Raw genomic sequence first — 24,568 nt, 5'->3', positions numbered from 1 at the left:
TCAGAGCCGTTAGATTCTCCACATCAGCTACCCTATGCCGTTAAGATTAACGAGTAGACTTCCATTTCCCAGGTCTTCCGTGGGGCCAGAAATGGAAATTTGAAATAGCTTTATCCACGTCAATTAAACAAAAACCAACCAATAAAATGTCGCCACGTTTTCACGTAAAAAGCTTCACCGTTGGATCATCCATGCTGGCAACATAGATCAATCCAATGGACCTATATAAATATCGCTAGCTCGTCGAGAAACTAGATCAGTGATCGAAGCTGCTGGAAGTTTTTGCGAGAACAATGAGGAAGTGGACGATCGCCTCTGCTCTTCTCCTTCTTTGCCTTCTCTCTCTCGTATCAGATAAAGGTGTGATTTCGTTTCTTATGTCAGCCATTTTGCTTTCTCTGTTCAAATGCGAACTGAATGCGTCTTGCATTATGTTAATCACGATTGTCGATGGTTTCAGTTTTGGGGTTTGAGAAGAAATTTGGGTGAGATTTGAGCTCAGTTCGAACTGTGGAGATTTGATGGTGATATTTCTCTTGTTTTTGGATTTTCAGGTCCTAGATTTCATGCCAAGGCTGACGGTGATGCTGACAAGGTTGTAGATCCACCAAAGGTTGAGGAAAAGATCGGCGCCGTTCCACATGGTCTCTCCACTGATTCTGATGTTGTCAAGAGGTTGGTGAATGTTTGTTTAATATCGTCGATACACGCTTTCACCTATCGATTTGTCCAGTTTGGGATAATTTTTAACGTACCTACTCTGGAAATGTGATTTCAGAGAGTCGGAGTCAATCTCAAAGAGATCTCTTCGCAGCAGCGGGGAGAAATTTGAGTTCCAAGCTGAGGTGTCTCGTCTCATGGATATTATTATCAATTCCTTATATAGTAACAAAGACATTTTCCTCAGAGAATTGATCTCCAACGCTTCTGATGTAAGCTCACTCCTGCCTCGTTTCACTTCATCAGATCTAGTAATCTCGTCATTGGATTTGATTATTACTAATTGTATCTCTGCATTTCAGGCGTTGGATAAGATTAGGTTCCTTTCCCTGACCGATAAAGAAATATTGGGTGAGGGCGACAATTCGAAGCTGGAGATTCAAGTGAGTTAGACCGTCGTGCTAGATTTGGACATACTGTTTTCTTATTATCTCGCTGAAAAAAATTGCTCGTTCTAGTCGATGATCCTTTCATGCTTATATTGTTGTTCATAAATCAAATATCGCAGATTAAGTTGGACAAAGCAAACAAAATCCTTTCAATTCGCGACAGGGGTATTGGTATGACGAAAGAGGATTTGATTAAGAACTTGGGAACCATAGCAAAATCTGGAACTTCAGGTACTTTTAATATGGAAGTTAATTTATTTATTTTATCACTGTAGGTGTAATGTGAAAGATACTGAATTTGTTATCCCCATGTGCAGCATTTGTGGAAAAAATGCAGACAAGCGGAGATCTCAATCTTATTGGACAATTTGGAGTGGGTTTCTACTCCGTGTATCTTGTGGCTGATTACGTTGAAGTAATCAGTAAACACAACGATGACAAACAGTGAGCAACCCTCATTATTATTTCGATGTGTTTGCCATTGCCTTGCTATGAGTGTCTGTATGTCGAACTTTTCCTTGTTTACAGACATGTGTGGGAGTCCAAGGCTGATGGAGCATTCGCAATTTCTGAAGATACTTGGAATGAACCTTTAGGTCGTGGAACTGAAATTAGACTGCACCTTAGAGATGAAGCTCAAGAATACCTGGAGGAGGGCAAACTGAAAGTAAGCTTGGTTTGCTTTTCTCATTGCCTGGTTTTAATAATGCTTTTAATGTCGTTATCTGTCAGCTTGGTTGTGGCTTGACTTGTACTGTTCAATTGACTTGGAGTATTTGCAGTGTACTTTTTTGGTTTCAACTTGTTTATTATGCGTTGATGACACATTTCAGCTGTTAATTGATTTTCTCTCTTGGAAGTGTTATCACTTGCATTCCCTCTGTTTTATTATGGCTACCTTCTGCAGTCAGCAATTTGTTTTTTCGTTCTGTGTCTCACAAAAGTTATACGGGCAGCCTTCTGATTGTATGGTTCCCATTGAACCATATCAACCCTCTTGATCGATGATCTGTTAAATAAAAATTTGTCTGAATAGCATGTTCTTATTTAGTTGGTATCTTCCTTGACATATTTCTGACTATTTGAACTGAAATGTTGTCGTGGCAATTCTTCCTATATAGGATTTGGTGAAAAGATACTCAGAATTTATAAACTTCCCCATTTATATCTGGGGAAGCAAAGAGGTTGAGGTGGAGGTTCCTGCAGATGAGGATGAATCCAACGATGAAGAAGAATCACGTATGTTCATCTTGGATGTTGGATATGCATATATAATGACCTTCCTGGTGGAAAAATAACTGTTGGTTGATCATGGTTTAAGTCATTCTAATTACCTTTTCTGTCTTAAAAAACAGCTGAAAGCTCTTCGGAAGAAGGGGAAGATGATGATGCTGAAAAGGATGAAGACGCTGAAAGGCCGAAGACAAAGAAAGTCAAAGAAACAACTTATGAATGGGAGCTTTTGAATGATGTGAAAGCCATATGGCTGCGGAGTCCCAAAGAAGTGACGGAGGAAGAGTATACTAAATTCTACCACTCTCTTGCTAAGGTAATTATCCAAAATGCTACCAGTGAAAAAAAAAAAATGAAAGCATCTTAAGCTGTAAAATTTGAATTCCAAATCTAATGAATTTAACATCAAATTGCAGGATTTTGGTGATGAAAAGCCTATGTCATGGAGTCACTTTAACGCAGAAGGTGATGTTGAGTTCAAAGCTGTTCTGTTTGTGCCTCCTAAGGCTCCTCATGATCTGTACGAGAGCTATTATAACAGCAAAAAATCCAACTTGAAGCTGTATGTTCGAAGGGTTTTCATCTCAGATGAGTTTGATGAGCTCCTGCCGAAGTATTTGAACTTTTTGCTGGTAAATAAATGAGTGATCGAGTAATTCAACAGAAAGACAGTTTGACTTAGGTTGTAGATTTTTTCTCAAAATTTTCATTCTTTGCAGGGTCTTGTTGATTCTGATACTTTACCTCTCAACGTTTCACGAGAAATGCTCCAACAACACAGCAGCCTAAAGACAATTAAGAAGAAACTCATCCGCAAGGCCCTTGATATGATCCGTAAAATTGCAGAGGAGGATCCTGATGAGTCCAGTGACAAGGAGAAGAAAGGTATACCTAAAAAATTTGATTATTGTGATGCTTTTAAAACATGCCGACTTTCTTCAATGTTTTATTTGATTAACTTTAAAAACCTTCATTAACAAGCAGATGTTGAGAAGCGTGGTGACGATGATGAGAAGAAAGGCCAGTACACTCGCTTCTGGAATGAGTTTGGTAAATCAATTAAGCTTGGTATCATTGAGGATGCCACTAATAGGAACCGTCTAGCAAAACTGCTCCGATTCGAGAGGTATCTTGCCTTTATGGGTTGCTTTATTCTACCTCATTGATTCTTCTCTGTTTCCTGAGATAATAACCTAAACGAGCTCTTGCAGCACCAAGTCGGATGGAAAATTGACTTCACTAGATCAATACATCTCAAGAATGAAATCGGGACAAAAGGATATCTTTTACATTACCGGATCAAGCAAGGAACAATTGGAGAAATCCCCATTCCTTGAACGACTTAAGAAGAAGAACTATGAGGTGAATTTTAATCAGGAGGTTTAGTTTTCTGTGCGTTCTTTTCCCCATCCATTCATCACTTTCCCATATCTAATTTTCTTCTTTTCACAGGTCATCTTTTTCACGGATCCAGTTGATGAGTACTTGATGCAATATCTCATGGACTACGAAGACAAAAAGTTCCAAAATGTATCAAAGGAGGGCCTCAAACTAGGCAAAGACTCTAAGGACAAAGAACTCAAGGAATCTTTCAAGGATCTTACTAAATGGTGGAAGACTGCCCTTTCTTTCGACAATGTTGATGATGTGAAAGTTTCAAACCGTTTGGACAACACACCTTGTGTGGTTGTGACATCCAAGTATGGATGGAGTGCCAATATGGAAAGAATCATGCAGTCTCAGACCCTTTCAGATGCTAGCAAACAAGCATACATGCGCGGTAAGAGGGTGCTCGAGATCAACCCAAGACACCCGATCGTCAAGGATCTTCGGGAGAGAATAGTAAAGAATCCTGAGGTTTGTTTTCATTTACTTTTAATCTTGTTATTCTTAAACAAAAAACAAAGGGATACATCATTGAAAAACCCATAGTCATCCTAATCATTTGTTAGGATTTAATGTGTCAATTATAAGCTACTTTGTATTAGTTGTTGTATCATCATTTGTTAGGATTTAGTGTACATATTTTTAAGCATATGAAACCAAGAACGGAGATTTAGACGGTGAAAATTTAGACAAACCATATCGTGGATGAAAGATCATAGTAAAAGGGGAGGGGTTTGCATTAATATATATATTCATATATATTATCGAATTTGCTAATGTGATTGATTTGCATCTAAACACAGGATGAGGGCGCAAAGCAGGCTGCAAAACTGATGTACCAAACAGCTCTTCTTGAAAGTGGGTTTATTCTCAGTGACCCAAAGGATTTTGCTTCCCAAATCTATGACACGGTGAAGACTAGCTTAAACATCAGTCCCGACGCAACCGTTGATGAGGAAGAGGAAGCAGAAGTCGAAGCCGAGACCGAATCAAAGGGGGCAGAAGCAGAAGACACTTTCAAATCAGAAACTGCTGATGAGGCGGTAAAGGATGAGCTGTAGATTAATTAAACTGTGGAACGGAGGTGGTCTATAATTTTGGATATCATCCATCACCCAGGCATAGAGTTCTACTAACTCCCTCTTTCTTCTTCTAACATCAATAGAAGAAGAAGGTTGTGGAATGGAAGAGGAGTTGTTATTTTTCATTTTTTTTTTTTTAATTAGAGAATTTTACTGTAAACGTTTTTGTTTGGTAGGAATTTTCTGTTAGTTTTATAAGGAGGGTTTTGGAAACTTTTGGTTGAGTTCATTTCTCCTGTTGTTGCTGTTTCTACATTTCTTTCGTCGGATTCATAATTCAGTGTTGTTTTATGTTATCCCACTAATCAGGCGTTGGATGTTGTGGAATCTCCCGAAACCATGTTTTTTTTAGGCCCTAATCACATCCTTAATCAGCCTTAGTCATCCTTGGGATTAGGATTTCTCTTCCCTTTTATGAGAGCTGATTATGATTTCAATATGCATCAATATATATATCGTAGACTGGAGAACGATTTGGTCACTATAGTACACACAATGTTTCTGCAATAAGAAATCTCGCAACAAAACCCAACATTGGTCAACATAAATAGTATTTTCTTTTGGAAAAAAGTTGTCATATACAGTGCATTATCAAGGCTGGGACTATCTTCATCGAGATTCAATATTTCTTTAAAATTAGGGATGATAGAGCTTGTAATTTATATAATGACCATTGATAATCGATGAATTTCTTCCTGGAGCAAAAACGGAATTGGTGAACGAGTTCATTTTAGTGTCAGATGCGATTTTCCCAGAGGAATGGACAAGTTTATCCTCCTTATTCATGTGTGATTATTTATAAATAAATATTAATTTAACAAAAAGAGTTGATTGGAACCATTTTATCTGTTCAAATTGAAAATTTATGGGTGTTATCGCAACCAATCCTATAGTTTAAGGGTGGCTTGTGCAATGTTTTCTAAATAATATTATGAGTCACAACAATTTTTATCTAAGGTATATATAGACACACACGCATGAAATAAATCTCAAAATACAAGAATAAAAAGTTCATGATGAGAAGTATGTTTTTTACTCACATAACCTAACTCTAACTCTTTGGTGTAATATTGATAAGAAACAAAGCATTGCGGTTGGACCTATTAGATGATCCAAGTTAGGAAAGATTTTAAAAATCATTCATTCTTCACTTACAAGATTAGATAAGGTTGCTTCATAAGAATGACCATTTGGTGTGTTGAAGGTCAATGTTTGCTCGATTGAAGTAGACTTTAAGTTCCTATATAGTTCTCACAACATTTTTATTGTAATTTCAGTTTCTTTTCTTTTTTTATATCTAGTCAATGTTTTTAGAAGAAGATGCATTAAAAATAGTAGTTGGAACAATGAAAACTGCTTTCTTTAATAGAGATGCATTAAAGATGGTAGTTGAAAAGATGGAGGTTGAGAAGATGACTTCTTTTTTTAATGTTTTATGTTGACTTTTTTGTCTCTTAAGATTAGATAGATTACAATATCTAAAAGGCTATATAAAGCCTTCTATTCTTTCAATTACAATCGGATTTTTTATGAATGAAATTTGAGTTCTCATTTTGAGACTTTTTCTTTAGAAATTTGAGCACACTGTTCCAATCTCTAAGTTCTACGGTAACTCTTGTGATATAATGTATCCAAGTCATTCAATCTAACTTTGATCAAGCTTGATTGTGGAATGATTCAATTTAGAACAAGATTTTTGCATCTTGCTTCTACATCTTTCATCTTGAAAGATGATCTATTCTAGCTTTCTCTCACGGTTGATCCAAATTTTATATAAGGTGTTAGTTTCTTAAATTCAAAGATTTTTATTTCAATAGAACTTTGATCTTTGGGCTAAGAATCGACCTTTTTGGATAATAATTTATGGAATTGTTCGAAAAATCTCAAAAAGAACCACTCTCAAGTAGAAGTGTTTGAATAATAATTTATGGTTTCCTAATTTTAGTTTTTAGTTTTAATTGGCCATCTTATTATAATTGTTTGACTCTGCTATGGTAGTGATTATTTAGAACCATTTTGCAAATAAAAAAAATGAGATCAAATAGACTCATATGGGAAATTTTTTTCAACCAATTTGTCCACTTTTAGTTACTACAACCAAATAAATTTAGTCATCCTTAGGGTTTATATTCTAAAACCTTGTAATTTTAAGCATGCGGTTGATATTTTATTTACACTCTAAAACCTTGCCATTTAAAAATTTAGTCGCCAAAATGAGTAGCGGAATTAGCATATGGCATGTATTATCGACCTCGAAGATAGAAGCTCAATTCTCCCACCTCATATATCGTAAAAAAAAAAAAACCACCCTTAGATTTTAGACTCTAAAACCTTGTCTCATGAAACTCTGAGAAGCATGCAGTGAAGTGGGATTTTAGACTTTACTAAGGCAAAGAAGTGGTTTGACGAGATTGGTGCTTTAACGAGACATTTGGGAGTTGTCTCTTTCTCTTTTTGTTCTCGTATTGGGAATTAGGTTGTTCGATGTGTTGTTCATTGTGTTACTCGTTTTTCACATTCTTTTGGCTTAATAGTTTATTCCAATCGGGAAGTTTTTAGGGAAAAGTTGGGTTTCTAACTTCCCTGGCTAGATTTGTGATGTTACTAATAGTGATTTTTTTTTTTTGTTCCTAATACCCTATTGAGAAGGGGCTTTTCTTTGCATCTATGAAGTTTTTTTCTTTTTTTTGGGGGGGGGTTGGGGTTGGGAATTCTACCCAAAATCTTAAGACCATAATTTTCATAATATGCTTTTACTAGAAGAGAGGGAAAACAACAACAATGGTGGGACCCTCAAACACAAACCATGGGGCCCTAATCTACATGAAGAAAAGCAAATTATTCTGACCTTTAAAATCACATTTTTCATAGTAAGAAAGAATATACTGAATAAATTTTAGGATCACTTCAAATCCTCTTTCACAAATACCAATCCCTTTTTTCCCAGCAAGAATTTATTCACAGTAAAATTACAAAAAGAAAAAAAAAAAAAAAAAAAAAAAAAGAAACTTTATCAAATTGCCCACTGGATGCCACTCTCACATCACTTTCTTCATTATTCTTTTAAAGTGTATATTGAGAGCAAACATGAGCAGTATAAAGTGCCTAAAGAAAAAGATAATAATTCACAGAATGAACAAATTTTTAAACACTGAATAGGAATGGCTAATGTTTGTCCTGAGCCCAAATACAAAGTCCAATCATTATGTTCCCATTATATTCAGTCCATAATGACTACAAACTTCATGTTCAAGTCCTAAGTATAATGATTTGCCAATGTGCCCCAATATGATCTCTCAAGAATTAGGTTAAATCACAACATATTTCATGTTTTTCCTCAATCTTATCTAAGAAGTTCTTAAACAAATTAGAAATTTTTAAAAATTAATTGATAAGTTCTTAAACAAATTAGAAATTTTTAAAAATTAATTAATTTGTTAGATATAATTTTTAATTTTAAATCTAGTGAATCCCTAAACTTACATTTTTTTTTTTTTAAGATTTTAAACATATGCATACATAACAATGAAATATGGAGATATTATCCTTTTGGTTCTTAAATTTTGAAGAATATGTGTGTTCGATCTTTGGATTTAAAAAATGTCTTTTTAGTTCCAGGTTTATAAAAATTGAGTATTTAAAAATAGGTTTAAAAAGTCTCTCGAATAACTTTATACTATTGTTTTTTTAAATAATTATATTGTCTTTTAAATTAGAAGAATAGTTTTTAAAAATCGCATCCACTCTAAAACTATTTTTTTTTCTAATTTTAAATATCATATAATTATTTTTAAAAAATCAAACAAAAAATACTTGACCTTAAAAACCTAACCTTAAAAACCCATTTTTATAAATTTGAAGACTAAAAAAATACACTTTCAAAATCCAATGACCAAAATACACGTATTCTACCAATGACCAAAATACACGTATTCTACCAAACTTGGGAACTAAAAAAGTAATTTTCCGATGAAATATTTACTCATTTGATAGTAAGTGGATGTTTTGTGAACTAAATTGTAATAAATTAAGATAATAACCAGAATTTCTGTCCTTAAGCAAGATTATAAGAATATGGTTGAAAATGACAATAACATAAATGTTATGGTCCAATAAAAGATTTAAACAAAGCATTAAATAAGCATAAATGTAAACAGAAGCTAATTAAATAAGTTGAATAATTAAGCTACACCGCTCTTACCTTCAAATCAAGAGTCTTCTTTCTCCAAACACTATCCACAATTAAATCTCTCTTCAGTTATGTTTGATAAAATTATTAATTATTAAAATAAATAAAAATTAAATGTAAGGGAATGATTTTACCAAAAACTCCAAAACCCATATGTAAAATGAAAGCAAACAAGAGAATCTGCATGATATTATTCAATCTTTGTTTGGACAAAATATAAAGAAACCATAACATATCAACATTTCATTAAACAAAAATCACCAGTTTAATTTAGCCTACAAAGAGAAAAAAGGGTTTTCAAGGGAAAAAAATACAAGGGGAAGAAAAGAAGAAGAAAAGAGAGGAGAAGAATGGCTAGCCTATGATGAAGTTCTCCATTGTAGCTCGATTTGGATCCGACCGTTCTTCGAGTCGATGAGATGATACTTTGCATTAATCCTCTTGTTTGAGACAACATCACCTAGGTTTATGTCCACATAGCCCAAAGTTTCCTGATCATTAGGTTTGAAATTTTAGAATATAGTCAGAATCTTCACATATCCATTTCATGAATGAGAAAAATTGTGAAGCAAGCATGTATATACCTTGGGGTGAAGCAGGCCTATCCTTGAAGAGGCACTGAGTACTTCCACATGAATCCGATCATTGACAGGTGGCTCCTCGAGCATAAACTGGAACTCCTCGTCCCATCTTGGATCCCGATTTTTCTTGACGTGCTGCAATCATGTCAAATGGAGTTGAAAATTTATAAACCCGAAGGATATAAGTTGTGATCGCGAGAATTCATTTTTACACATTATACAAGCTTATAAAAGATCATAATGAAAGCTTCAACCCTTTCGATATCGATATGTAGACTTTACATTTTTCACTATTTAGAGCTCTATTATTAGCAAATATTTGAAAAGGTTCCATATTGATGTCAATTCTTAATTAGTCAGATAACCAAACTGTTTAAAGGATAAAAAGCAAGTCGATGCCACGATGTTACCTTAGTTCTTTTCTCCTCTCCTCTGAAAAGTAACCGGACGTAGGGATTTGTATGATGCTTCCCTTCCACATCTTCAGCTTGATGGATTATGACGACGAGCAAGCCTCCGCCATCAGGCGTTCCATCAGGAGCCTTTTGTACTGCTTCTACATCTTCAACATCTTTCGGAGCTTCATCATCCTTGAAAGGTTTGTATAACAATTCTACAACAAGCTGCCCTCTCGACTTCTCATTTTGTGTATCATTAGGATCCATATTTTTCAACACGTCAAGAGTAAATTCCTTGGACTCGTCAGGTGTAAGTTCTTTCAGTGGAACAACGTTCATTCCCATCTTATCGTGCTTGCCAACCTAAGAAGAAAAAGAAAACGTGCTGAGAACACGAGACAATCGCATAGAGGTTCATCTTACAAACAAGATAACATGAGATAATCAAACCTAAACTACTTTAACGAAAATACCTGCTCCCAATCATAAAGAACAAGTTCCAAAGCTTGAGACTCGGGATCTTTCACGACAAAGGTAAACTCCTCATTCCATACTGGGTTCAAATTCGTGTGTTTAACAGTTGTTTTCTTAGAAGGAAGCTTGTCTTCAGTGAGCTTCAGTTTTAAATACGGATCTGATGCCCCAAATAGATCTTTCTTTTTAAGCTTTAGAGCTCTCAAAACCTTCACATGAAGGATGCCGACAGGTTTCTTCATGGCTCTGACAAAGATTAAACGAATCAAGAAATGAAATGCTTCAACATAATCATAATACAAAAACAACACGAACAGAACTTACTTTGCAGGATCCATTATCGATACTTCGAGGGTCTTAGGCCATAGATACATATTGGCAACTTGGTCTTTTATTAGTTCCTGCGATGATGGAAAGTTCTTTTCACTAGTTTGTAATCTATGAATCAGATTAATAGTTTACAATGTCTGTATATAATGCATACCTGAACAAACCTATACAGCCCTGGGATGGACATCGCATCTGCACCGAACAATTTCAGTCCAAAATCGACATGGGGCTGAAGAATCAGACAACATAACAGAAAAGAAATAAGTAGGTGAACAACAATTTCAAGGACATGAATGTGAAAAATAAGTAATTCAACCAACGACTAAAAAACTTTCTTTCTGATGCATAAATTACTAAAAGTATATACAATTGAACCGGCGGCGGTTACTGCACCTTCTCCATGAGAGACACAAATATTTTGGCAAAGCAAGGAAATGATGGGACCAAAGGCTTCAGGGTGATACGTGGAATAGCAAACACTTGCAAATCAACCACCTGAAAGTCGAGAGAAAATCAGATATTTCTGGTTCCTTAGTTCAAATTACTAAATACAGACAACACTGACATTATACTCGCAAATAAACATAAATGAATCAATATTTGTGCATGTAGTTGCTTTTCAACTTAATGAGCACAACCTGAACTGTCGCTTTCAATCCAAATGCTTTCACTGAAACAGTAACATTCGGATTTCCTGCCCATTTCATACATGGCTCCATGATCAGCTCTTTATCATCAGTCATATAAACTTTCATTCCTGGTTACAATTCATAAAAGAGAGAGATCAATCATCTAGTTCCCTAAAATGGAGCAATATAATTATAACAAAACACTGGAGTAAAGAAGTGAATTTTGTAAAGAACAGGCATTTGATCAGTACAGGTCACATCAAAGTCCTAGGATGGTGCTATGTATAACAATCAATCACACGACATTACACTCAAAGAGGGAATGGGAGAGGGAGTTTACCTTGCAAAGTGGGTGGTAAGCTGCCCAATGTAAGAGTGTCGAAATCAACAGCGTCGATTTTGTATTTTGGAATTTGCTCTGCAATAATAGGCTTTGCTATGTTCCTCACCGTCTTGCAAATGGCCTAGGAAAGGTAGCAAGAAAAGAAAAGGGTAAAACAAAAATGATCGCCCGAATGGCTCTAAAAAATAGTATCAATTGTCAATTGCAATGCACGAACCTTGTCCAAGTAAGGCCACATAATTTCAAGGAATTTGTTGAGCCAGTCAACCTACAAGAAAGACGAAAAGCACAAAGAAAAATGTTACCAAACCTAAACAATGAATCATATGCATTCATATTCTAAGAACAATAAACAAAATGGTGACATACACGATCATAATCAGGATTTTTCACCCATAGAGGTATTTCTGGCATCATCCGCAACAACGAGGCAGTATCTTGCTCAACCAAAGGGCGAACAACAGGATCCTGAAACAATAACAACCGAGAGAATAAAGACAACACAATCGTGCTACAATTTTTTTTTGTGATTATTTCCACATATCAAAACTTGTATAGACGACCAAAATCGTCAATAATTTCAAGTCTATTTCATCAGGCTAAATATGGAGCAACTTGTATGAAGTCTTAACAAACACTTCCAAAAATTTCCAAGTCTAGCTTGAATTCTGTCAACACATATATGCATGAGACAATCGCCAATAGAGAAAGAGAAGAAACCAAATCGTCCATACTCTCGATGCACAACAAAAACAATATAAATCTACCAACAATTAGTCCCCAACTGCATGCATAAATAAGGTCACATCCTAATTCCAGGTCAAAGCATCTATGACCTCTACCATGTCTCCATTTACCCAAGAACAAGAAACAGAGGCAAAAAGGAAACCGTAAATACTGTAAATATCTTCCTCAATCATAGCCTCTCTTCTTCTTCTTTCTCTCCTTTCTAATTGCCACTAACAGTCCTCTAAGTTAAAGCAAGTACAAGGGAGGGGAAAGAATGGGTGACATCTAAATGAAATCCTAGGAAACATCCTTAAGAAAATCAAGGAAAATAGGGGACACAAGTGCTTAGGTCTGTCCTGTCTTCATCAGTACGAGCAAGCGAAACCCCCAACTTATCAAATTGACAACTACTAGAGTCAATAACAGGAAAAATCCCAAACGAACTGGGAATTACCACTGAACATTTTTTTTTTTAAAAAAATACTCTCAATTCAATGCAATTAGAGCAAGATTCCTACACAGAGCAGAGAGCACATAGTGACAGTGCGGATCCGTAGAAGCATAAGATTTTCCACAAACAGAAAGAACAAAAAAATTGAAAAGATAAACAAACCTTGACATCTGATGGCTGAAAATAGATGAACATATAATATCCAACCACAAGCCCAACCGAAGTTCCCAAGCCAAAGCCAAAGAAACCCAGTATACTACTAAGCAACCCCATCTAAAATCCGTTCTCAAACTGACCCAAATCACCAAAAATCAAAAGAAATCAAAGGGGAAAGATGGAAAGAAAGAAAAATGAAGAACCCCTTTATGAATATGCCTTCTTCTCCATTACACCCCAGAGAAAACAGGAAGAAAAAGAAGAAAGACCCCACAAACAGAGAGAGAGAGAGAGAGGCGATTAATTTTGTTCCTAAAAGAAGAATTGACGATCTGTTGAAGTTAAGAACAAAAAGGAAACGGAAGGGGAATGAAAATGAAGGAAAGGATAAGATTGAAGGGGAAATGAAGAATCAGGAAAGTAATAAAGGAGCATTTATGCGATTGAAGGAAGCAGAATCAGAGCATTTCTTTGAACCACAACCACCATGGGCATTGGATCAAAGGAAATGGGTTTGAATAGAAACACGGGAGAAGCGCGTGGGAGTGTCGGTAAAGGAGTCAAATGGGGTTCGAAGAGGAAGAGTGAGGATGAAAAAAATATCTGCTTTTTTGGGTTTTGTAACTTAGGAAGACGGACCGAATCCCGTTTCTTTCTGTTACTGCTCGCTCCAGTGTTAATGATATTCATCATTTTCTTTTTCTTTTTTCTTTGGGAAAGAAAGTAAATGTTCTAATTTGGTAACTTCCATTCGACTCCCAAAGAAAGAAAAAATTCCAAGTTTTTTTCTTGTTCGGCTGTTTTTCTTTGTATGTCTCGCTCTCTGTCTTGTTTTATTTTATTTTATTTATTTATTTTTTTGAAAAAAATATTTTTATTTTTTTATTTATTTTATGTTGAGTGTACTTTCTGTTTAATTCATAGATTTTTAAATGTTATATATTTAGTTCATAAATTTTGAGTTTAATTTCAATTTAGTCTCTAAAGTTTAAAATGCGATAATTTTATTTTTGATATTTGAGTTTTGCTTTAATTTGGTTCATATGTTTCAAAATTTATATTTTTAATATCATCTTTTACTAAATATTCATTTTTCATCTTTAGAGTTAAATTATGTTAATAAATTAAAAATCGTAATAAAAATTATAATTAATTAAGTTTCACTATTTTTGTCACTTTTAAAATTAAATTTAAAATTTTGCTTCACAGTTATTTTTTTAATTAATTAATTAATAGAAATTGACGTCAATTGATGAAGGTGAGTATTTAATGAAAATTAAGATAAAAAATGTAAAATCTTGAAATCTAGGGACCAAATTGAAACAAAACTTAAATTGGAATGGAAAAATTGTAACATTTGAAACTTAGAGACTAAATTGAAACAAAACTCAAGATTTAGGCTAAATTGAAACAAAACTCAAAATTTAAAGACTAAATGTGCAATATTTTAAAATCTAGTGACCAAATAGAAATCGTAATCAAAACTTAGGGATAAAAAATGTATTATTTCCTTTATTTTTTACAACGTGAGAGGGAAATCGAACTTTTAACTTTGAAATCGATGGTGGATAGTTTTTTATTTTTGGTTCAACTATTGCAGACTAAGAGATTGAATATTGAATTTTAGAATGATAATGAATGTTTTGTTAAATTATAAATTTGGTCTCTTTAATTTGGAGAAAGTTATACTTGAGTTGATCTAGTCTGATGGAAATCCTTATAAATTGTCAATATTCAAAGGGCCATTTATGAAAGTTTTATCAAGACCATTTAGGCTATTTATGAGGTAAGTTTAATTACAAATTTGGTATTTATGATTTGAAAAAAATTAGAATTTAGTCTCTATGGTTTTCAAATTCAAGTACTAGTCCTTATGATTTGATAAAATATCATGAAAATAATCCCTATGGTTTAATAAAATTCTCATACATAATCCTTACAATAAGGATATTTATGAGAGTTTTATCAAAATATAAGAACTAAATGTTAAGTTTATCTAATTATAGGAAGCAAAATTACAATTTAACCTATGAGTGTTATCAAACTAAAAAAAAATTATAACTTTTAAAATTTAAACTAAATTCTAACTTTTAATTTTTTTTTTTTTAATTTTATTTTAAACTACGAGGTTTTACTTTATAATTTAATTTTAATGTTCTTATTTACTTGGAATATACTTGATTCGAGTTTTTTTCTTCAGATTTTTCTTTAGCGCATTAAACCATAGTCACATGTTGGAGATTTGACTGATTTGGATATATATAAAAAAGAAAATTTAAATTATTAATTTGTTTTCTATGGAAAAACGTTAAAATTTAGTAAGTAATTTATATGGTTTGAGAGTTTTATCTAGGATTATTTATGTGATTTTGTTAAATTATAAGGATGCAAATTATAATTTTTAAAATTAAGTGGGCTAAATTTTCATTTTTTTAGAATACAGAGGTCAAATTTATAATTCAACATAAAAAAAAACAATTTATCCCTCTAAACTTTAACGATTTTATTGCTTAAAATTCTAAATTTAAAATGGTATAAATTAAAAGTCTAAACTTTTGTAATTCTGCTTTTGTAAGGAATGAAAGTAGGAGATTATACTGAAAGGAAAGAGAAAAACCAAGATTAAAATCAAGTATGGATATTATAAATAATAAAGAGGAATTTCTTAATAAATTAATAATTAAATGATATTAACGGTCTTCTCCCTTACGTCACTCAAACACTGTTTCGACACGTGGATGATACTTTATACATTTTGATAAGGCTAAATTATACCAAATATCCATAAATTTTGTATTTGTATAAAAAATATCTTTAAATTTTTAAAAGTTTCAAAAATATCTTTAAATTTTTAAAATAGTTAAAAAATATTCTTACCGTTATTTTTTTTAAAATTTTAAAGTTTTCTTTTGTAACGAGGTATTAACAATTTTTGTTCATATCCTAATGGTAAAAGTATTTATAAACCATTTTTTTCTTAAATTAAGAGTATTTTTGAAACATTTGAAAGTTTAAGAGTATTTTTAAACAAAATTTTAACGGTTTCTATCCAAAACTAACAAGGACATTTTTTTACTCTTTTTGAAAGTTTAAGAGTATTTTTATAACTTTTGAAAGTTCAGAGGTATTTTTGATACAAAGTACAAAATTCAGGAACATTTTTTATAATTTAGCATTTTGTAATTACTATGGACGATATTATTTTAAATAATTAGAAAGATCTCCATCATTTATTAATAAAAAAAATTTAAATACCATTTTTGTGTACTTTGAGTTTTTATTGTAATTTGGAAATTTGTAATGAGTGTCAAAACTAATTAGGGGAATTAGAAATATAGTTTGGCTTTTATAGATTTGGCAGGAATAGCAAAAAAATTCAATTTTCATTTTAATTTTTTCTATATTCTGTTTTACACTAAAAAACTTTTTTCCTCATCACTCTATTCACGAATAGACCCCATTATCAATCGTCCCTTTTACTCTCAACTTCTAGTCTTTAAGCCATCCGACCAATCCACTCCTCGTTCTTCCGCCGTTCCTTCTTATTAGGGTTGGCAATAGGGCCAGAATGGGGGTGGGGATTCCCCGTCAAGTCCCCGTTTTCCAGCAGGAATTTCCTATTAACATTTTTTTAATCAAATCACTTTGTTTAAAAGTACACTAATTTAATAAACTAATTCATGAAATAAACATAATTTAGAAGTTTACAAATCCATTAAATAAGTTTATAACTTATATTAAATAAAGTTCGAGTGCTAGAAGTCAATTAAAATCATGTCTTATACCATTACAAATACAACCATGATCTTAAATTGCTCTTGATCGACTTCAATTTTTCCTCCTTTCTTGACATTGTGATCGTTTATCCTTAGTTGTGAGCATTATTCTTATATTTAAAATATAATTAATAAATAATGTTACAAAAAAATAACTAGACAACAAGTTTAAAATTGGTCATAAAGAAATAATGTTAATCCTTGAACATACCTCAGTTATCACTTCATCTTCATCAGAGTCATCTGCATCTTCCAAAACAGTTGTTAAATGTTTAACCACTTCTTTTCCTGTGTTAGTACCTTATGTTGTCACATCACATATTTATAATACAAAAAAATTATTAATATATTAAATGTTAAAGATAGGTAAAACAACATAAACAAACTAACATACTTGTCAAAACTTCAGTTGCAATCCAATTTTGAACGCACATCAAAGCCTCTATTGTCTTCGGATGAAGCTTGTTACGATGTGGGCTTACAATCCGACCGCAGGTACTAAAAGCAGACTCTGATGCAACACTAAATAAGGGAATGACTATTATGTCTCTAGCAATTTCTTCTAAAATGGGATACTAAACCTCATTCAAATTTTACCAACTTAAAATGTCAAAATCAGATGATCGGGGTAAGACATGTTCATTCAAATATGCATCAAACTGTTGATTTTGATTCATCTTATTGTAATTTAATATAAACAAGTCATAATTATTAAAATCATCAAATTCTGCAATCTTTGATGTTCCATCCAAATTTTTAGAGCGAGAATCATCACTTTCACTTTCATGATATTCTTTTTCCAAATCTGAACAATTTTTTTTAATCCTTTCTACCTCAAGGAAAAAGGTATCTCCATAAATTATAGGGAAGTAAAACTCAATCAACTTAAATTTGTAAGGATCTAAAATTGCAACTATGGTCTTTACCCCATGAATTTTCTTCCAATACTTATCAAACTTTGAAATCATATTTGCAGTCATATCTCTTATATCTTGAAAGCTAGAACTTGTCCACTCAGAAATAGCAATTTCAGTTTACAAATTTTTGGAAAAAAAGATTTGCAATAGGATATTTGGATCTAGAAAATATGTCAGTCACATGATGAAATATTTTCAGTTTTTCACATATCTCTTTAGCTAATACCCAATCTTGACCTAAAGGCAAACACTTGTACTTTGGTTCACATTGTTTTAATCAATAAAAAACAACCTTGTACTTCAATGCAGTGACTAACATAGAATATGTAGAATTTCACCTAATACAACAATCAAGACTCAACATTTTACCATCATAAACATTCAACTGACGGACAGTTTCCTCAAATTTCTCTTTCTTTTTTTGTGTACCAAAAACTCACACAACTACGAACTCTTTCAATCCCATCTCCTATCACTACCAACCTATCCTTCACAATTAAATTCAGAATATGAGCACAACACCACATATAAAAGAAACTCCCATCCAAAGATTAAGTTACCAGACAGACTATCAACAAGCATATTAACCATGGAGTCATTTATACTACAATTATCTACAGTTATAGATGACAACTTTCGATCAATATTCCAATCTAACAGACATTTCATTATTTCTTCATGGAGCATCTTAGAAGTGTGTGGAGAAGGGACATATATAAACCTGATTTGAAGGAACTCTTAACGAAGAGCATCCATGAGCGAGTTTATATCTTTCTGATTTCATTGTGACCGAAATCACCACACACACATTCTATCAAACAATTATGCAATTTACACTAATTAACGGCATGCTTCGAACAATAAAATATAAAAGAAAGAGTTCTCATACTAGTTGAAGACCCTCTTCAAGCATTGAAATTTGACGTAGCGGAAGAACCTCTACGCGTACTCTATCGCCCAACAAACCAGTCGACTGCAGCAGCACGATCGTCTACACGAATGGCAGCAACACGAACAGTCATGAACAAGTGAATAACAGCGGGGACGACATCACCAAATGGAGCCCTTGGTATTCTCGGAGTGAGAATCCAAAGTGTGGTCTTTAGTGAATTTGGTAAAGGTCGGAGAGAAAACAAATCGTGTAGACGATAAGCAAGTGGGAGAGAAAGAGTTATCGTATAGTTATGTGCTTATCGTTTAGAAGAAGCTACATGATCGTGTAGGTTTTACTAAGCGATCGTTTAATAAATGGTAGATGATCATTTAGAAAATGCGGCACACTATGTGATCGTTTAGGGACGGGTGTGCGATCGTTTAGACGATGAACGACTATCGTATAGGCTCTCAAACTATGCGATCGTTACGTTTTCACATCGATTGCGAATTTTCAAAAACTTTTTGCAAAATGAAACAAATTTTCATTTTATTCTTCGGTTACAATAATCGACTTCGGATTTTCCCACTAAGGCACGACTGAGGAGAGATTTTTGGCAAATTATCATATAATTAACCAATTTAATAATTAATGAATATAATCATATTATATTCTTACCTTATAGTTTGATATCATATATATACTATAGTAATTTATCCTCCACTTGATATAAATCATATTTATATCTAATTTCCTCCAAAATTAATGCATCTTATACATTTAGTCAATTATATCATATATAATTAACCAGTCCAATTATATCATATATAATTGAACTCTCTCTTGTCAATTTGAACATTTCAAACTGACCCAAACACTGATTCTCGACTTTATCCAAGCTATCCAGGGGACCTAATGGACCTGTGGCTCGAAGCTCCAACGGTATATGAATAGCTAACTAAACTCTTTAGCCACGAGATCCACCATCTGTTAACTGTCAGATATTCCACTAAAGACCAACAGCTAAACTCTTCTTACCACAAATAAAATTATGTGTCCATTGGATATAACTAATCATGAGTACGATGACCATTCACAGATGCTCGTAAGTACAACTGGGCCAATTTACCATTTTGTCCTTGTAGTTACTTCTCACTCCTTAAGTACCACTGATTCCTCTAATGAACAATACAACATAGTCCAAATATGTATGAACACCTTTCGGGCCAAGAGAAGGTGTGTGGCGCCACATCGTTCAAGTCCTGGAATCAACCCTTAAGGGAGTTATCTATCTACTTACCTCTACTTCGGGGAAGGAATGAATTCCATCTTGTGTAGCTGAGTTCCCAACTCCCAAATCAGATGAATCCCCAAAATGGTAGGTTTGAATCGACGACCTGATCACTCGCACCCATACAAATCAAAGAACCGCCCTAAATTGCAGGAGTTCCCAACTTACTCAGGATTGTGGTCATGTTACCTATGGCCATCCTAGTGAAGTGAAGTCTCTGTCATGAACGGTGTTATATAACGAGATGTTAACACTTCGTGGTTAAGTCTTATACAGACTTTTTGTATTGGACACCTTTGCTCGCATGTCCCTTACATGAATGATCAGGATCAGACCATCTGTGATAAGTCACAACACTTGTGACCATTTCACAAAGCGAGCCGCATCCGTAACGTTTACTAGGATTAGGTTTCCTTCCTATATCCATATACTACAGACCATTTTGGTTATCACTCAAGACATGATCCACTTGTATGTCACCACATACATGCTTAAGTTACATACAGATAACCAGGGATTTTATGTTTATAGGCTTGTGGTAAAGCAAATAAAACATGCAACTGAGAAAAATCAAAATGTGAGGTAAATATCATATATTATACAACACAAGCATTCGTACAAACTGTTTACAAACTACAGGACACGAGACTTTAGGGCATCAACCCCAACAATCTCCTACTGGTTCTAAAGCGAAGTGAGGTGTACATAAAAGTAGTACAAAACAATAACTAGGGCATAAAAGCCCAGTACAATAAAATCTCCCATTTCCCTAGTCTAGCAGCGGGCGATCTTGTAGACCCATGTTCTGAAGGTGACCCTCAAACACTGTAGCTGCGAGAACCTTCGTAAACGGGGTCAACAACATTGTGCTTCGAAACGATCTTCGTGACGATCACGTCCCTTCGATGCATTATCTTGCGGATTAGATGATACTTCCGCTCTATGTGTTTGTCGCGCCTGTGACCCCTCGGCTCCTTGGAGTTCGCCACTGTTCCACGAGTATCACACTATAGGGTAATGGGCCTAGACATATCTGGAACAACTTCCAATTCTGTCAAGCACTTCCTGAGCCAGACGGCTTCTTTAGCATTTCGCAAGCTGCTACGTACTCTGCCTCCATAGTGGAGTCGGTGATGCACCCCTACTTAATGCTTCGCCACACTACAACCCTTTCGTTAAGAGTAAAGACTGGCCCTGATGTGAACTTGCGAGAGTCCTTATCAGTCTGAAAGTCAATTTCCGTGTATCTAGTAAGGATCAAATGCCTAGAACCATACACGAGCATGTAGTCCCTTGTTCTCCAAAGATACTTGAGGATGTTTTTCACTGCGGTCCAGTGACCCTACTGACTATGCCCACAGCGTAGCAGATGTCTGGACGAATACAAAGCATCGCGTACATCAAACTGCCAACAACAGACGTATATGGGACCCGTCTCATCTCCTCAACCTCTTGAGGCATCTTAGGACACATGTCCTCAGACAAAATGACTCCATGCCTGAACGACAGTAGGCCCCTCTTGGAGTCATGCATCGAGTACTTGAGCAATATCTTGTCAATGTACGATGCCTGAGACAGTGCTAGGACTTTGTTCTTACGATCCCGAAAGATCTATATACCAAGAACAACTGAGCCTCTCCCAAATCTTTCATTTGGAATTGGATCACTAGTAAGTTCTTAGCTGCAGTCAGTAGACTTACATCATTCTTAATGAGTAGTATATCGTCTACATACAACACTAAGAAGACTATTGAAGCATTGATGATCTTCTTGTTGACACAAGGTTCATCAACGTTTTGGTCAAAGCCATACGACTTGATCGCAGTATCAAACCGTATGTTCCAAGATCTAGACGCCTGTTTCAGCCCGTAAATGGACTGATTCAGCTTGCAAACTTTTTGCTCTTGACCTTGGGCTATAAATCCCTCGGGTTGCACCATATAAATGATCTCTTCAAGATTGCCATTCAGAAAGGCCGTCTTGACGTCCATTTGCCAGATCTCATAATTATAATAAGCTGCAATGGACAGGAGGATGCATATCGACTTTAACATGGCAATAAGCGAGAAAGTCTCCTCATAGTCGATTCCCTCTACCTGGGTATAACCCTTTGCCACAAGTCGAGCCTTGAAGTCTGTACCTTCTCATCAGCGCCCCGTTTGTACTTGTAGATCTATTTACAACCTATAGGTCTTACCCCATCTGGCTGATCTACAAGATCCCATACTGAGTTGAAGTACATCGACTCCATCTCAAGATCCATGGCCTTGACCCATTCATCCTGATCAACATCCTCAATTGTCTTCTGATAAGATCCTCAACGTCGCCACTGCTACCATAGCAAGGATTTCCGTGAAACCCAGATAGCGAACGAACGGGTTCGTAACCCTCCCACTACGTCGAGGTTCTCTCAACTCTTGAGGTGGAACCGACCTACTAGATGAACTCCCATCAACAACTCTTGCTGATATAGCAGGTTCTTCAAAAACTCTTGTTGAAGTTTCAGTAGTTTCATTGGAAAGCTCACACAACACGACTTTACTTCGTGGACTGTACTCCATTATATGATCCTCCTCCAGGAAAATAGCGTTCGTTGAAACAAACACCCTATTTTTCGTCGGATCATAAAAACAACCCCATCGAGTACTTTTGGTGTAGCCTACAAAGAGGCATAACCTTGACCGTGGTTCCAACTTCTTGGGATTAGCCTCAAGCACGTGTGCAGGATAACCCCAAATGCAAAAGTGACGTAAACTAGCTTTACGCCCGTTCCACAACTCCAGAGGTGTTCTCGCAACACTTTTGGAGGGAACATAATTGAGTATGTATACCGTAGTCTCCACTGCGAAACCTCAAAACGAGTCCAGTAAAGAAGTGTAACTCATCATCGAGTGAACCATATTCAATAAGGTTCTATTTCTCCTCTCTGCTACACCATTTTGCTGAGGTGTATTCGGTGCTGAAAGTTAGGAACGATTCCATGTTCTATCAAATAGTCCTGGAATGTCGAGTCCAAAAACTCTCCACCTCGATCCGATCGAAGTGTTTTAATACGTCTATCCAATGCGTTTCAACTTTAGCCTTGAACTTTTTGAACTTTTCAAAGGATTCAGACTTCCGTTGCATAAGATAAATATACCCGTACCTGGAGTAATCCTCAGTAAAACTGATAAAATACTCATAGCCACCTCGAGCTTGCACATTCATAGGACCAAAAAGATCAGAATGTACTAACTCAAGAAGCTTCTTGGCTTTATAACCTTTTCCAGTAAAGGGTCGTTTAGTCATCTTACCTTCAAGGCAAGACTTGCACATTGGTAAAGAATTTTCTTCTAACTCACTTAGAAGTCCATTCTTCACCAATCTCTCAATCCTATCGAGATTGATGTGTCCTAAACGAAGATGCCAAAGATGGACATTTTATTTTAGAGAAATATGTCGACGTTTTGTTTGAGTTACAACAGTTTTAAACAATTCTGTCTTATGGAGGGAATTAATGGCTAACGACCTTAACACATAAAAATTAGATTTCAAATTTGCTGTACAAATAATAACACCATCTTTATGAATAAACGCTTTATCCACATTAAAAGAGATAGTGTATTTACATTACAATAAACACTTTACAGAAATAAGGTTCCTCTTAAGTTCGGGAACAATATATACATCATTCAAAACTAGAAACCTATTCTGTAAAGCTAACTGGAGCCCTCCCACTGCCACAGCTGAGACAATGTGCCCAGTGCCTACTCACATCGTCATCTCACCACCCTCCAGCTGTCGCTAGAATCTAATCCCTTAAAAAGAAGAACAAACGTGGTTAATGGCGCCCGAATCAATTATCCGGGCTGAATCATCATTCTCCATTAAATAAGTTTCAAGTACAAGTAAATCATATTTACTTTTATCAGCCTTGGCCTTAGTCTTGGCTGCCTTCCTCTCTTTCAGATAGCGAGGACAATTCCTCTTCCAGTGTCCATCTTGATTGTAATGGAAACACTTTTCCTTTTCAACCAGTGGACGTTTCCTTGAGGCGACAGGCAGTGGGTTAGCAGTCACGTTCTCTTTTTCCTTACCACACTTCTTCTTCTTTCCATTTGTAGAGTTAGAAGTAGAAGGTGTAGACTTCATTCCTGAGGTCGAACCTCTATGGAACATCTTGGAGGATGAAGCAACATTTGCCTCACCCTTCTTCCTCTCCTTACTTTTTAGTAAAGATTGGTAGGTCTGCAACTCGTTGTGGAGAGTTGTATGGTTATATTTCATTTTGTTAAGAATCAGATTGCTAACAAAGTGCAAGAAGCTCTCTGGCAATGAATGCAGGATTATGCTAACCTGGCTGCCCTCATTGATGATAGACCTATTCAACTCCGCCACATTGAAGTGGACCATCATGTTAAGCACATGTTCAAGAACAGAGGTGTCTTCTTCCATTTTGGAGTTGAATATATATTTCAGAGCCTCATGCATAAGCTGCTCAGATGGCTATCCAAACATCCCCTACAAGGAATCCATGATCTCACGTGCTGAGACCATAGGCTCATGTTTTTTGGCTAATACTTTAGAAAGACTTGCCAAGATGTAGGCTCGGGCCTTCTCATTCGCCTGTGTCCATCACTC

At 35.0% G+C, this 24,568-nt stretch overlaps 2 protein-coding genes across 2 annotated transcripts; one reads left to right on the top strand and one right to left on the bottom strand.

Annotated features, from left to right (window-relative positions):
* Nucleotides 1–212: 212 nt before the first annotated feature.
* SHD (Chaperone protein htpG family protein) lies at nucleotides 213–5,115 on the top strand. The gene is made up of 15 exons (XM_039029377.2): nucleotides 213–360; nucleotides 555–675; nucleotides 779–932; nucleotides 1,023–1,103; nucleotides 1,229–1,340; nucleotides 1,427–1,553; nucleotides 1,638–1,776; nucleotides 2,231–2,348; nucleotides 2,465–2,658; nucleotides 2,759–2,974; nucleotides 3,062–3,227; nucleotides 3,327–3,468; nucleotides 3,554–3,704; nucleotides 3,795–4,199; nucleotides 4,532–5,115. Exons 1-15 carry the CDS (start codon nucleotides 294–296, stop codon nucleotides 4,787–4,789), a joined length of 2,451 nt encoding a protein of 816 aa, XP_038885305.1. The 5' UTR covers nucleotides 213–293; the 3' UTR covers nucleotides 4,790–5,115.
* A 4,040-nt stretch (nucleotides 5,116–9,155) lies between these two features.
* Nucleotides 9,156–13,885, bottom strand: SYTB (Calcium-dependent lipid-binding (CaLB domain) family protein). Its single transcript, XM_039029760.2, has 12 exons — nucleotides 13,097–13,885; nucleotides 12,124–12,222; nucleotides 11,972–12,022; nucleotides 11,752–11,875; nucleotides 11,421–11,539; nucleotides 11,176–11,277; nucleotides 10,937–11,011; nucleotides 10,777–10,853; nucleotides 10,452–10,698; nucleotides 9,991–10,341; nucleotides 9,584–9,715; nucleotides 9,156–9,490 (listed from the first exon to the last, which is right to left on the bottom strand). Exons 1-12 carry the CDS (start codon nucleotides 13,205–13,207, stop codon nucleotides 9,359–9,361), a joined length of 1,620 nt encoding a protein of 539 aa, XP_038885688.1. The 5' UTR covers nucleotides 13,208–13,885; the 3' UTR covers nucleotides 9,156–9,358.
* Between the last annotated feature and the right edge of the window lie 10,683 nt (nucleotides 13,886–24,568).

The sequence above is a fragment of the Benincasa hispida genome, chromosome 4, assembly GCF_027475165.1.
Source record: "Benincasa hispida cultivar pf3 chromosome 4, pf3_genome.v1.1, whole genome shotgun sequence".
Taxonomy (NCBI): Eukaryota; Viridiplantae; Streptophyta; class Magnoliopsida; order Cucurbitales; family Cucurbitaceae; genus Benincasa; species Benincasa hispida.
The sequence above is the reverse complement of the archived record's forward strand: the minus strand, read 5'-3'. Positions and strand labels throughout refer to the sequence as shown.

Excerpts from the sequence above, each read along its gene's own strand:
- SHD (XM_039029377.2), top strand. The coding sequence starts at position 294 with ATGAGGAAGTGGACGATCGCCTCTGCTCTTCTCCTTCTTTGCCTTCTC. Across the intron at positions 1,104-1,228 it reads ATTCGAAGCTGGAGATTCAA|ATTAAGTTGGACAAAGCAAA; the intron begins GTGAGTTAGACC and ends CAAATATCGCAG. Across the intron at positions 1,341-1,426 it reads AGCAAAATCTGGAACTTCAG|CATTTGTGGAAAAAATGCAG; the intron begins GTACTTTTAATA and ends CCCCATGTGCAG.
- SYTB (XM_039029760.2), bottom strand. The coding sequence starts at position 13,207 with ATGGGGTTGCTTAGTAGTATACTGGGTTTCTTTGGCTTTGGCTTGGGA. Across the intron at positions 11,876-11,971 it reads TGTGGCCTTACTTGGACAAG|GCCATTTGCAAGACGGTGAG; the intron begins GTTCGTGCATTG and ends TACCTTTCCTAG. Across the intron at positions 11,012-11,175 it reads TTGTGTCTCTCATGGAGAAG|CCCCATGTCGATTTTGGACT; the intron begins GTGCAGTAACCG and ends CTGATTCTTCAG.